This window comes from Coccinella septempunctata, chromosome 4 (genome assembly GCF_907165205.1).
Source record: "Coccinella septempunctata chromosome 4, icCocSept1.1, whole genome shotgun sequence".
Lineage (NCBI taxonomy): Eukaryota > Metazoa > Arthropoda > Insecta > Coleoptera > Coccinellidae > Coccinella > Coccinella septempunctata.
The window spans coordinates 38,862,163-38,876,109 of record NC_058192.1 but is presented as its reverse complement, the minus strand read 5'-3'; the positions used below and the strand labels follow the sequence as shown (position 1 = coordinate 38,876,109).

Below are 13,947 nucleotides of genomic sequence, written 5' to 3'. Positions count from 1 at the left end.
CAATCAAACATAAGATCCTCAACTTATCACATGTATCCTTTCACAAGAAAAATTTTGACGAACAAACATCGTTGTTATTAAGGAATGGCTACCCGAAGTACTTAGTAAAAAAGATTTTTAACTCATCGAGTCGTAGAGAACCACACGATTCTGCTGCAATTAACCAAGGTGAGGGTAATGTTGTTTTTTGTAGGCTGCTTTATGTGCGGGGGTTGTCGGAGAGGATGAAGGGAATCATGAGGCGGGGCACTAATCAGGTTGTGTATTACTATAGGAAAACGGTACGTTCTTTATTTTCTAAACATTCCGAGTCATTCGATTGACAGGAGAAGACGTGCTACAGTGCTCCTAGTGCTATACAAGAGAAAGCGGACGAGAAATTCGAAGTGTCACAGTGCCGTAAAAGTGAAAGCGGAGGTGAAAGTGCCCACTAACATAGCTACGGAATATTTGATTCCGTCTGTGAAGTTTGTGTAGGTTCTATATTTGCTATCGGAATTTTAATTCGTTAAAATTTTCAAAGTTGGTGTTCATCCTAAGTGTCCAGAGGATTTTTTTTTTCTCGTTGGTACTGCAGAAAACATCAGGTGAGCATATTTTTCGTATCTTTCTTTCTGATTTTTCTCATAGCGTAGAGAATTTTTGATGAGTCGTTTTGTTTTTATGCATGAGATACATTTTTCTTTTTTGTCTTGAAAAATTTTATTTCCAATTTCTTTGAGTAGCAAAGTAATTATTAATCAGATTTTAAAATGTCTGACCATTCGGACTGCGATTCCGTAATGGAAGAAGACGCGCCAGAAATCGCTAATGTCGTGTCCGAACACGATATTTTGAGAGAGGAGAACGCAAGTTTGAAATCGAGGGTGAATGAGCTAGATAGATGCGTATCTAGCGAAGTTGCTGAGATTAAAAATCTCAGGGAGAGGCTCGAGTTGCAGGAGGGAAATAAGGAAAGTCCTTACTCCAAGGCACTCAAAAAGAACATTACTTTGAAAAATGTCCAAGAAGTGAACTTACCGGTTCAAAAACAGAAGATGGAGGTGGTCAAAACCCCTCAAAACAAAATTTCCCCACCCGCCAAAAGAGTGAGAAAGGATAGCTCCTCGTCCAATGAAGACTCAAACAAAAAAAGAGTCTTGGAAACCCCAGCCCAAGAGAAAACCACTCCAGTGGAGAGAAAAGAAAAAATCCCCCCAGTTACCCTGAGAGGAACGTCCGAATGGACGTCAATTTCGAACGCCTTGATGCGGAACGGTATTAAATACCAAAGAGCGACGACAGTAAAGGACGGTATAAGAATCGTCCCACAAACCGCCGATGATCATCGAAGGATGACTGAATTCCTCCACAAAATCAACAGAGAATTTTACACTCTCCAACGAGAGGAGGAAAAGAAAATATACGCGGTAGTGAGATACCTACCGCTGGATGCAGATATCCCGACGATCCTTGACGACCTCAAGGATCAAGGGATCGTCGATGCTGAGGTCATAAGGATGACCTCAAATATAACAAAAAAGCCGATGCCCTTATTGCTGGTTAAAACCCAGAATAAGGGTATCTTCGAGGTGAGAAGGCTCTACAACATGAACTGTGATGTTGAACCTAAGAGAAGGACGACCGGGCCTGGACAATGTTGTCAGCGATATGGACATGCCCAAAGTAGGTGCACTTTTCCATGGAGGTGCGTGAAATGCTCCGGTAATCACAGCTCCAAGGAGTGTACGCTTACCAGGGAGAACGAGGAGCGAAATGCTTCTTGTGTTCTCTGTGGAGAGCAAGGACATCCAGCCAGCTACAAGGGATGTAGCGAATGGAAATTGGTCACAAAAAAGGCCAAGAGATCGCCAAGATCAAACCAAACCAGCTCGAGGCCAACACAAAATACTACGAAGCCAGCCCAAAACTCTTCGGAAGTGAAGAAACCCCAGGAAACTGCAACCAAAGCAGTCAAAGAGACGAAGAAACCAGAGAAAAAAAAGGAAAAGGCAAAAACCGTCAAAAAGCCGAAACCAGAAACGGAATTTCTGGAATCACTGAGGAACTGGATAAGTTCACGAAAAACCTCCTCAACACGATGATGCAGAATCTGGAGAAAGAGATTGAAAAGAAGATGCAGCAAATTATTAAGAATATTTAATGGCTGATACGACGATAAAGAACAATCTCATAATCGTCTCTTGGAACGTCGAAGGATTGAGAGCCCGCAGACCAGAATTCGAAGAACTGATTGAAGAGAAAAGACCGGATGTCATAGCTCTCCAAGAAACAAGACTTAACCCCAACGTTCGGATAGCATTTCCCTATTACGATATCTATAGAAATGATAGACCTAACAGCACAGGTGGCGTTGCTATACTGGCTAGAAGGAATATGGATCACCATTTCGACCAAATATTCAATGGTCAAGAAGTAGAAGCAATATCGATTATTGTGAATACCAATCGAGGACAAGTGAAGATTATTTCGACTTATAAATCACCGGATAAGGACATGCTGGAAGAGGATCTGAAAATGCTACTAGAAGGAAGACACCCGAAAATCATAATTGGTGATCTTAACTGCAAATCGCAGGAATGGAACAGTAGGGTGGAAAATACCAACGGGAGAAGACTGAAGATTTATGCTGAAAAACTTAATGCAGTTGTGATAGGACCTGATATACCGACCTACATACCAAGAGTAAATGGACTACCCGATGTACTGGACATTGTCGTAATGAAAGACATCACTGAAGAAATCAGCATTGATACAATAGAAGACGGAACTTCAGACCACAATCCCATAGAATTCATAGTGAGACATGGCCCAAGAAACGAAGAAGAGACACAAACCAAGGATCGCACAGACTGGGAGAAATATAAGAATTTACTTCAGGAGAAAATCACGGAAACTCCCCAAATAAACACCCGGGATGAATTAGATGAAGCAGTTGAAAAATTGGAAAATCAAATAAAAGAAGCCTATGAAGAAAGCACCAAGAGAATAAGGAAACCAATTCCGAAACATTCACATGGAGATACGCCAAGGGATATAAAGGAACTTATAAAAAAGAACAGAAGACTCAGGAAAATCTACAGAACAATAAAAAGAGAAGAAGACAAGAAGAAACTGAATAAGCATAGTCAGATATTGAAAAATGCTTCAACAGAACTGCGTAATAACAGATGGCACCAGAGATTAAGGGAACTGAATACAATAGATCACTCGGCTTGGAAAATGCAAAAACGCTTACGACGAGAACAGACAGTTATACCTCCACTGCATGGAGCAAACGGAATGGTATATACGAGACTTGAAAAAGCCGAAGCACTTGCCGACTCGATTGAGAGAGAAGCCAGAATAAATTACAGAAATGATGATGACAATGAAGATCTAGAAGAAGAAGTGGAGGCAAACGAAGAACTGATGATGGAACCACCGGAAACCGAAATCATTCCAAAACCGGCTTCACCAACAGAAATCAAAGAGATAATAATGAAACTGAAAAACCGGAAAGCACCGGGAGAAGATAGGATAACGAATTATATGTTGAAGAAATTGCCTAGAAAAGGAATAGCAGCCTTGACGAATATAACAAACGGAGTGATGAGGACCGAATACTACCCAAAGAGATGGAAAACTGAAGAAATGATAGTTTTCAACAAGCCTGGAAAGGAACGGAAATTTCCTCAAAATTATAGACCAATTAGCCTACTATCAGCACTAGGAAAAGTCGTCGAGAGGGTTATCGCCAAAAGGCTGAATAAGGAAACAGAAATGTTGAAGATAATTCCACCCGAACAATTTGGATTTCGACGAGAACACTCGACTGAACTCCAATTACTACGGCTCATAGAATACGTCACCGAAGGAATGCAGACCAAACAGGCCACAGGATTAGTTCTGATGGATATCGAGAGAGCTTTTGATAGAATATGGCACGAAGGCCTAATCTACAAGATGAAAAAAGCAGGATATTCGACCAAGCTATGCAAGATTATAAGGAACTATCTGAGGAATAGAAACTTTTATGTGAAGATAGATGGAGCAACCTCTCAAACCAGACAATTGGAAGCGGGAGTGCCTCAAGGATCGGTACTTGGACCTCTGCTTTACGTAATATACGTTTATGATATCCCGAAGAATGCTAGGAATATGCTCACCTTGTACGCAGATGACACGGGAATAGCGTTCAAACATCGACGCCCAGAGATCACACACCAGAGACTGCAGGAAGCCATAGATGAATTACTCAAATGGTGCATCAAATGGAAAATCCAAATCAATGGAAGAAAGACTCAAGCAATATTACTGCAAAAGAGAAGATTGAGGATGGAAGAAAACCTTGAAGTTGATGGAGAAGAGGTTGAATGAAAAAATGAAGCAACATACCTAGGAGTGAAGCTTGACAGAGGACTTACATGGAGAAACCACATCAAATGTGCTGTTGATAAAACAAAAGCCGCAATGAGTAAATTTTATCCACTCATAGGCAGAAGAAGTCATATGAATAAGAACATCAAGTTGACGATGATTAAAACTATTGCGCGACCACAACTCACATATGGATCGGCGGCATGGGGCTTCGCAGCCAAGACCCACATCAAGAGAATACAGGCCACTGAGAATAAACTCCTTAGAATGGCGATGGACGTACCCTGGTTTGTTAGGAACAAACAAATCTACAAGGACTTGGAATGGGAACCAGTTACAGAATTTATGAAGAGAAAGGCGGAAAGGATATTCGACAAAGCCAAACAACATCCAAATGAGGAATTACGAAGATTAGTCGACTACGATCCAACGGAAGAAGCTAGAAGGTCAAGAACCTACCACCGAAGACCGAGAGATCAGTTAAGGATTTAAATGTAACCAAAGAAGAGCTTAACCTATAAAAGCTATAGGCAGCATACAACTATCAACACGACTATGATCGTGTGAGAGTCCAGAAACCATAAGAGTCAACTGGTTAATAGGCAAAATGCCCGGAACCTATGAAGAAGCAGTTAAGGGTTTTGAGTGGGTCTCGAGCTCAGAGAGTGAGAATCCCCACACTGTTCCCCCTCAGCAGAGGGTGTGTTCGTCTGTTTACAGATTTTCCCCCTGCTACACCAAAAAAAAAAAAATTTCTAAAGTTAAAGATAAGGATTCCAGACAGAAATGTTCGGAGTAGTTTACAGAGTAAATTGTAAGGATTGTGATGCTTGTTATGTGGGTCAAACGGGCCAATATTTGGGACATAGAACGGCACAACATAGACGTGACTGTGAGAATAGAAAGGAGTCAACTGCACTGGCTTGTCATGCTCTATCACTTGGGCATAGTTTTGATTTTGAGAATGTTGACGTTTTAAATCGGGAGTCTAATTGGTTTAGGCGGGGGTTCAATGAAATGATCTATATTAATAAACATCCTAATGCAGTTAATTTCCGTTCGGATATTGGCTCCTTGAGTGTTGTTTATTCAAATTTGATTCAAAAAATTAAGTTAAAATGAAATCGTTGAAACACGTTGGATCCGCCACTGTACGTTTGAAAATTGTTCTCGTGTTTGTCATGTGTGGGTGCTGTTTTTGTGATGTTGGGGTTCAGTTGGCTCTCGGATATCTCCATTGTGTGTGAACCGTGTTGATTCTGTGTACATCGATGATTTTGATCCTTGTTATACCTAAATGCTTATTTTATGTTGCAGACGATTTTCTTCAATGAAAGATTCAATTTTTTAATTTTTTCTTGTATTCCGATGGTGAGTTTGTGGAATAGCCTTTTTTGGTGCTTTTTCGTAGTTTTATTCACATGTCTGTTCACATTCTGATGTTTAGTCATAATTGACCATCTTTAATTGTTCTTGTCGACCTGTTATTTCATATTATTTCATTTTATTGTTTTCATGTTTATTTTTAATCATTGTAATTTTATTTATATTTGTATATTGTTTTGTTTTTTATGAGTTTTTCTCTATTTATAGCCTGAAGAAGGCCCAATAAAGGTGCCGAAACGTCGCTGAAGAAATAGTATTCTTTGATTTGGTTCCTTGACCGATACTAGCTATTTCTTATCAAAAATTTTTAGTTCACTCAGTAGCTTCAAAATAGTCCCTGAGGTTGTATGGTTCCAATGCAATCAGTAGATTCTTAACTTTATTTCTGAACGATTTATAGTTATTTATGCGTTTTATATCATTTGGTAACTTATTGAAAGCTCTGATGCTCATATAAGCAGCGCTCTTCTCAGTTAATGTTAATCTATGGGTTGGAAACATTATATTTAAATTTCTTGTGTTGTAATTATTTACATTCTCAGATATGAAACTACTCCTATTTTTATGTAAGAATATAAGGCATTCAAACAAATACAGGCCATTAACAGTAAAAATTCCTCTAAATCTAAAAGTTCCTCTACATGATTCCCTAAATTTCATTTTGTAAATTATTCGAATTGCTCTCTTCTGAATTAGGAATATTTTCTCTAAGTTTTCATTTGTTCCCCAGAAAATTATTCTCTTACTTTCATCAGTTTTTCTCTTGGTTTCTCTCCAATTGTCAATTCCACGGGATTGTGGTTCGAGGTTTCATTTTCCAAAGTTTCAATCGGGAATTCTTAAGTTATATTTTTCAATATCGCGATATCTATTACATCTGGTATTCCTATACCAAAAGCAAGATATGTCGGTAACTCTCTGGTCCAATCACTATATACTGGGAAAACTATTCTTCTGCTCAGCCTGAACGTGCCCGCACATTGAGACTAACGTAGCCTAGCAAAGCATAGGGGAGGTACCATTGAACTATAGAGGAATGTGCGCATATTGCCTGTAGATCGTTAGTTGTTTCTGTGTCCTTAGTTAGTTTCTTACAAAAAATGTAGATACAGCCGCTCAGCTCAACCTACTTTTGGATTCGAAATCGAAGTTAGAAAATGGAAATATTTTGTTTTATATACACTGCGCTAAAAAATTAACGCACATTCTAAAAATCTCAATTTTAATGAAAGTTAACTCTACATTGACTTTATAACTTATTTTTTATGTTCTCTTGGGAAGGTTTTGAACGAAACAAGACACATTAGATGGAAGAAAAATTCAGGATTTCACCGAATCTTATGTGAAAGAAGAGAAATGAACAATTTTCAAAATACTGAAATACTGATTATGTCCGGTTTCATAATCAAATTTAAAGTCACTTTAAGCTTAAAGCTTCCTTTACTGTCATTTTTAGTAGGGTTAAAGGAAGCTTTAAAATTAAAGCGACTTCAGGTTTGATTATGAAACCGGCCGTAAGTGATTTAATACTTGGTATTTCCACCCCTTGCGTTAATTACGACGGTTCATAATCGAAATGAGTGATCTTAAAATGTTCTGATCTAATCCTTCCCAGATTTCTCCGAGTTGGATTCCTAAGTCATTAAGAGTAGCTGGATGATTTTCTGAACTTCTCAGCCTTCTATTGAGGTTGTCCCAAACCTGCTCAATCGGATTGAGATCCTGGCCATTCCATTCGAGAGACTTCAAAGTACTCCTGAACGATGCGCGCACGATGGGGTCTAGCATTATCGTCCATAAAAATGAAATTTTCACCAATGTATGGGGCAAATGGCACTACGTGCTCTTCAAGAATGTTCCTTATATACTTATCAGTATTCATAGCTCCATTATCAACGACCACTAGGTCTGTGCGAGCAGTCAAAGATATTCCACCCCATACCATAATCGATCCTGCCCTGAAACCAGTAGTATTCAGGAAATTGGACTGAGCATATCTTTCATGTGGACGTCTGTATACAAGGGAACGTCGATCACAATGGTAGAGGCAGAATCTAGACTCATCTGTGAAGAGAACTCTTTCCCAATCGGTCTCTTCCCAATGGATATGCTCTCTCGCAAAATCCAAACGCGCCCTTCGATGGGCTGGGGTAAGAGCTGGGCCTCTTGCCGCGACACTAGGCCTTAAATCATATTCTCTGAGGCGATTTCTTATTGTCTGAGTGCTAATTTGCACCTCATGAGTTTGCTTAAGCTGAATGTGAAGGAGGCGAGCGGTTGCAAACCGTTGTCTCAACGAAGAAACTCTCAAGTAACGTTCTTGAATGGCAGTTGTTACCCGTGGTCTACCCTGTCCTGGTATTCGGACACTCATACCTGTCTCCCTGAATCGCTGCAACATTCTGGACACACTTGTATGGGAAACTCCAAACCTTTCTGCAATTCTTGTGTATGTCCACCCTTCTTCTCGGAAAACTACCGCTTGGGCACATTCCTTTTGGTCCAATTGCGTGTTTCGCGTTGCATAGCGATCGAGTGTAGAAAATCAAACGAAAGAAAAACTATTGATCACTAAAATTGATCGAGAACAACTGATTTTAGAATGGAGCCAATACATTCAAAATCTGATAATATCATCTTTTTTTATTCCTGCTGGGAAAAAACATCTGTGTAGAAGAAAACCGTTGAAAGTGGATAACATATGCATGCATAATTCTGATAAAAATAATTATCATTGAGAACATTTTCAGTTGTAGAATAAGTTTGAGATTTCCATAATGTGCGTTACTTTTTTTGCGCAGTGTAGTTTATCCAAATTTTTGCTAATCTATTCTCAGATTACATCTCATATTTTCCCGACACTAGTTCAGAAATTTTACACAAGATCACGGCAATGGGTACAACATCAGGGTTTGAAGATATCGAGATCAATTCAACCTTGATCGCGTTTTTACGCCGTTGTTCAAGAGGCTACTTCCCATGATGACCATTTTAAAACGGGAAAATTTCTTAAAGATCCTCAAAGAAGAATGGATTTTTCATTGCATTAGACGTATTGTAACGTTATTTTGTCGTATTTTTGTTCACATTTGCGGTTTCGATTTGTGGATCATGTTACGCCGCTGCTGTTTGTGAGGTGGCTCGTGGCCTTAAGTATTCAGTATTCAGTTGAATACTCAAAGCTCGTGGTCAGTTGTCACACTTCAAATAGTTGTCATTTCGCTGTCGTAACAGTGAGTGACAGATATATTCACCTGTTCCTTTTGAACATGGATTTCGTTTTTTATTTTAATTTGGTGTTGAATGTCCTGCATATTCATGTTCGTTTTGTATACTTGACTTCTCCGCATGCCGCCTGTAGTGTTACTCCTAGACGAGTAATTATCAAACTTTTCCATACTTGTTTTATAATAACTATAGTTACCCTTCCAGCGAACCTTCATGATGACAAGTTGTCGAAAGCGCTCGGTTCTTACAGAAGATTAAATTCCACACTGAAGTACTTTGAAGCTCGCTTCTTACAGAAGATTATATTCCACACTGAAGTACTTTGTTTCAATTACCTAATATATTTAGTGTGCCCAACCATCATTTGAATATTTAACTTAAAAAAGTCACCCTATATATGTATCATAAGGCCAGTGTCATCCACACGGCCATATATTTAAAACACCCTGGGTATCACCATTATTATTTTTTGACGAGTTTTCTGACTTTCTTGTAAAAAAGATTTCTAGTGGAAATGCAGTCATGTTACCTCTCCTAGAAGTGACTGCAAAAGGAACTATCAATTCATGTGCATTTTCAGAACATGTTAATCGAGGAGACCATGGACTGAACAATAATAACAAAAAAATTTTAGATTCCGGGAATAATTCAAGTAAGAGAATTTTCTTGGAAATGGTACATATGAATTCAAATCATGAATCCATGAATAAAAGGGCAGATTTCAATAATCGCAGACAAATTTATAGTTATATACTTAATTTGAACCGAAATGGTAGATCACTCAGTATTCGAAATTTTCCAAATTGATTTCTAAAAAAGAATGTACAGGGTGGGCAAATTTCGATGTTTTAGCACTACAGTTTTTAAACCAGAGGAGATACACAAAATCTGATACCCCATTCTCGTTCTCTTTTTCTGAGAAACTAACAATAGTAGTAGTCATTTTTGGCCACTTTCTTTTGTTTTCGAGTTATAAGCGAAAATTGGAAAAGTGGCGATATCGCAATTAATTTATATCTCCGCTAAAACTGATGATAGACCTCTGAAATTGAAACATTATATAGACACTTTTTTACGTAGAATCCAGTGGCGTGCTCGCCTTTTTAGCAGGATTTTCAATTACGAAGCTATGACCCAAAGTTATGTTTTTTTAAATGGGAGCACTACTTTTCTGTGCAATTTTTTGAAAACTCAATTTTTACTGATTTCAAAAATATACAACATCATATGGTTTGTATCAATATAAATAACAGAAAATGGTCAAAAACTTTTTTTCTCAATATTTCTATGGTTTCAACTTTTGATGAGCATAGAAAAATATAGCATCGTATGATTACCTCTGTCTCCTTCTATAAGTCCTTTCATTATTATGAAAATTTATGAAATATATCTTGATTCAAATTTTGTGAATATTGGTATTCTTTTACCAATAGAAAGAATGACATTGCCGGAAGGAGACTGCTTTTGTTATAGGAAACTCTATTTTTTGTGCTCGTCAAAAGTTGAAACCATAGAAATATTGGGAAAAAGTGGATTTGACCATTTTCTATTATTAATATTGACACAAACCATATGATGTTATATATTTTTGAAATCAGTAAAATTAAGCATTCAAAAAATTGCACAGAAATCTAATGTTCCCGTTTAAAAAAACAAAACTTTGGGTCATAGCTTCGTAATTAAAAATCCTGCAAAGGAGGCGAGCACGCGACTGGATTCTACGTAAAAAAGTGCCTGTATAATGTTTCAATTTCAGAGCTCTATCATCAGTATTAGCGGAGATATAAATTTATTTCGATATCGCCATTTTTCCAATTTTTGCTTATAACTCGAAAACAAAAGAAAGTGGCCAAAAATCACTACTACTATTGTAAGTTTCTCGGAAAAAGAGAACGAGAATGGGGTATCAGATTTTGTCTCCTCTGATCTTCTCTGGTTTAAAAGCTGTAGTGCTAAAACATCGAAATTTGCCCACCCTGTACATTTTGTCACTGTCATAAAAAAATTTTCATGTTCCTTATAATAATTTGTAACAATTTATATTGAATCTCATGTTAGTAAGTAACTAATTATTTTAAAATTTTAACTTGTTATTCATAATGATTTCAGTCCTGAGAGATTCAATAAACCTTGCCGAAAGCTTGGAGAATTACAAAGAGTTGTATTGAAGCCATCACCAGACTGCATACCCACAAGAAACCTTCTTATATATATATATATAAATATATAAAATTACTCACTTGAAGAAATCTATTCTTCCGCCATCTCTACTCCTTTTCCATACTTCAGAAAAACCACCAACCGAGTAGGTTCCCATAAACACAACTGCTATTAAGGCACCAAACATTACAACAGTCTGAATAGTGTCTGTCCAAACAACTGCTTTCAAGCCACCCTTAAAAATATGAGTTGATGACGATACTTGGGTCGTTCAAAGAATTATGATAATACAATTATATTATTATGTTGTCATAAGTTTCTGTGAAACATCTTGGGAGCTATAGTCCATTCAAGAATGATTGACATTGTGACGAGGCAGATTTTCGCTCCGCCACAAAAGGAAATTTCTTCACCGATACTTGCATAATAAGACCTGACCACCGAAATATTTTTGAAGAAAACCGTTATATCTTATATACAAAGATTATAGAGTAGAAAGATAGGAAACGCCCTCATATCGCTAGTACTAAAAACCGACTACATTTTGGCCAGTGAAAACACGCGTGACAATGAGATGGCGCTGAAAACGTATCATCGATACAGAAAAACTGTTTAATAACAGTTTTCTGTTTTATAATTGAGGGGCGCGAAATTCGAATTCTATTCCTTGCATTGAATTTCAATATTGACCTTGTTGGGACCAGAAAACAAACATCCTGAGCGACAAAACAAAAGGATGGTTTTGTTTTGTGATCAGGATGTTAGTTTTCATCTGAACATTGTTTGGAATCGATTGGTATCAATGAAACACGCTGTTGGATGTGATAAATTTTTATTTGCAATCTATAAAAAATTTACGAAAATTTGAAATTATGGACAACGAATAGAGCTTTGACTAGGATACAAGAGTACATGGTTATCTGCTATAGTTACGTGAAAGGTGTTTTTTCAGTGAAAACTTTTCGAATTAATAAACTGAGTTGAATTTTCACAATTTATATCAGAAATTGATATGAACCAATATTCAATTTACCGTCATAGGATACACATTTCCGTTACTTTCATATTGTAACGAGTCCGGCCCTTGCGGTCGGACCTTTCGAGAACCAGAGCGGTCGCGAGGTTCTCGAATAACCGCGAAGGTACCTGAATGTTTCCGGCGCCTATATAAGCCCAGCGGAGGAGCAGGTAGGCAAGTACAAGTACAGATACAGTGCAAGCGACTAGTGGAAATAAACAAGAGTGCAAATAAATAGTAGTGTAATAGTTAGTTTGTGAGTTATAAGAGACAAGTCCAAGAATCAGACCGATCTATTGAGGACATTGTCAGAGAAGAAATCCGCAGAATATCGCAAACTAGAAAAAAGGATACTGTGTGCTGGAACTGCAACAAAAGTGGGCATTTCAAGCGAAACTGTCCAGAATTGGAAAAAGAGTCACAGCAGGGAAACTAAAAAGGGTCGGTGATAAGGGGCATAAATCGACCCAAGCCAAAAATGCCCCCGAAGTGATAATCCGAGGAATAATGTCTAAGGATTTATCAAGCATAGTTATCCCCGGAAAGATAAATGACGGAAATGTGAAAATACTGGTAGACACTGGCTCGACCAAAACTATTGTGCGTCCAGAAATTGCTGAAGGATTCAAGATTCGCCCAGTTAAGGTGGCATTCGGATCCTAGCGACCGCGACGCGCGACCGCGACCTGCGACCACCACCCGCGACAGACGACGTACTGCTTGTACGTATTCATATGGAGCCCCGACGGATCCTAGCGACCGCGACAGGCGACCAGTGGGCGTGGCTGTCGAGTGACTTTGGTCTCGCGACCTGGTCGCCACAGGAGCAGTGCTGTCTCGCGACCGAAGAGAAAAGCGTATAAAAATGACTTCGTTTTCTCCGCAAGAGGACGAGATATTGATAGATTCAATTACCAGAAACATTTATGGACAACATAATCTGAATGTTTTTGGAATATTTGGAGCATAAATTCGATTTAAATCTAGTTTCTTCTATCGATAAAATCTTCTTGCCATGAAACTTGACCAGCTGGACTGGAGAAAAAGTTTTTCAAAGAATCGCGAATTTCGAATGCAGCTAGACTTGCAAAGCCACCTCTTTGTGACATTGGTTACATGTTTTCTGAAGGCTGATAAATTTTTGTAATACGGAACTTATTTTCTACATAAGCATCCCGTAGTAAATTATGTAGACAACAAGCTGTCAAAATCAGATAATCTTCAAATGCAATAAACAGGGACGCGGGCCTCAGCTACGTGTCGCAAGTCTCGGTCGCGAGGATCCGAATGCCAGTGGTCGCGGCCGCGACAGGCGACCATGGCAGCTTGGTCGCTGAGTCGCGGTCGCGCGTCGCGGTCGCTAGGATCCGAATGCCACCTTTAGGATCAAACTTCGAACTGCGTCTGGACAAGAAATACCGACTTATGGATCGATCATCTCCACCATTGAATTGGGAAACACAAAAGTTAGCCACGAAGTTCTGGTAGCTGGAATCACGGAAGAAGTTATTCTGGGATTGGACCTTGTTAAGAAGCTTGGATGCCAATTGGATATGAAGAGTGATGTACTTCGGCTAGGAAGTGAAGAGATTCCATTCAATGATGTGGAGGACAAGATATATAGGATTCAACTGACCGAGGACATCACGTTGCCAGGGCGAACTGAAGGCATAGTGACTGGTAGATGTGACGATGCAACGAGGAGTGGCTGCGTGAGAGTAATTGAGCCCTCTGACGATACAACCTTAGCTAAAGGACTATTACTTAGGAAGACCTTGGTAAGGGTAAGAGACAGC

The 13,947-nt window shown here is 38.7% G+C and overlaps 1 protein-coding gene across 1 annotated transcript in view; it reads right to left on the bottom strand.

Moving 5' to 3' along the window:
* LOC123312563 (sodium-coupled monocarboxylate transporter 1-like) overlaps window positions 1–13,947 on the bottom strand; it is a 383,426-nt gene that overhangs the window by 96,669 nt on the left and 272,810 nt on the right. The window contains exon 5 of the mRNA XM_044897058.1: window positions 11,214–11,368. Coding sequence (XP_044752993.1) covers window positions 11,214–11,368 — 155 coding nt within the window. The remainder of the gene's footprint in view (window positions 1–11,213; window positions 11,369–13,947) is intronic.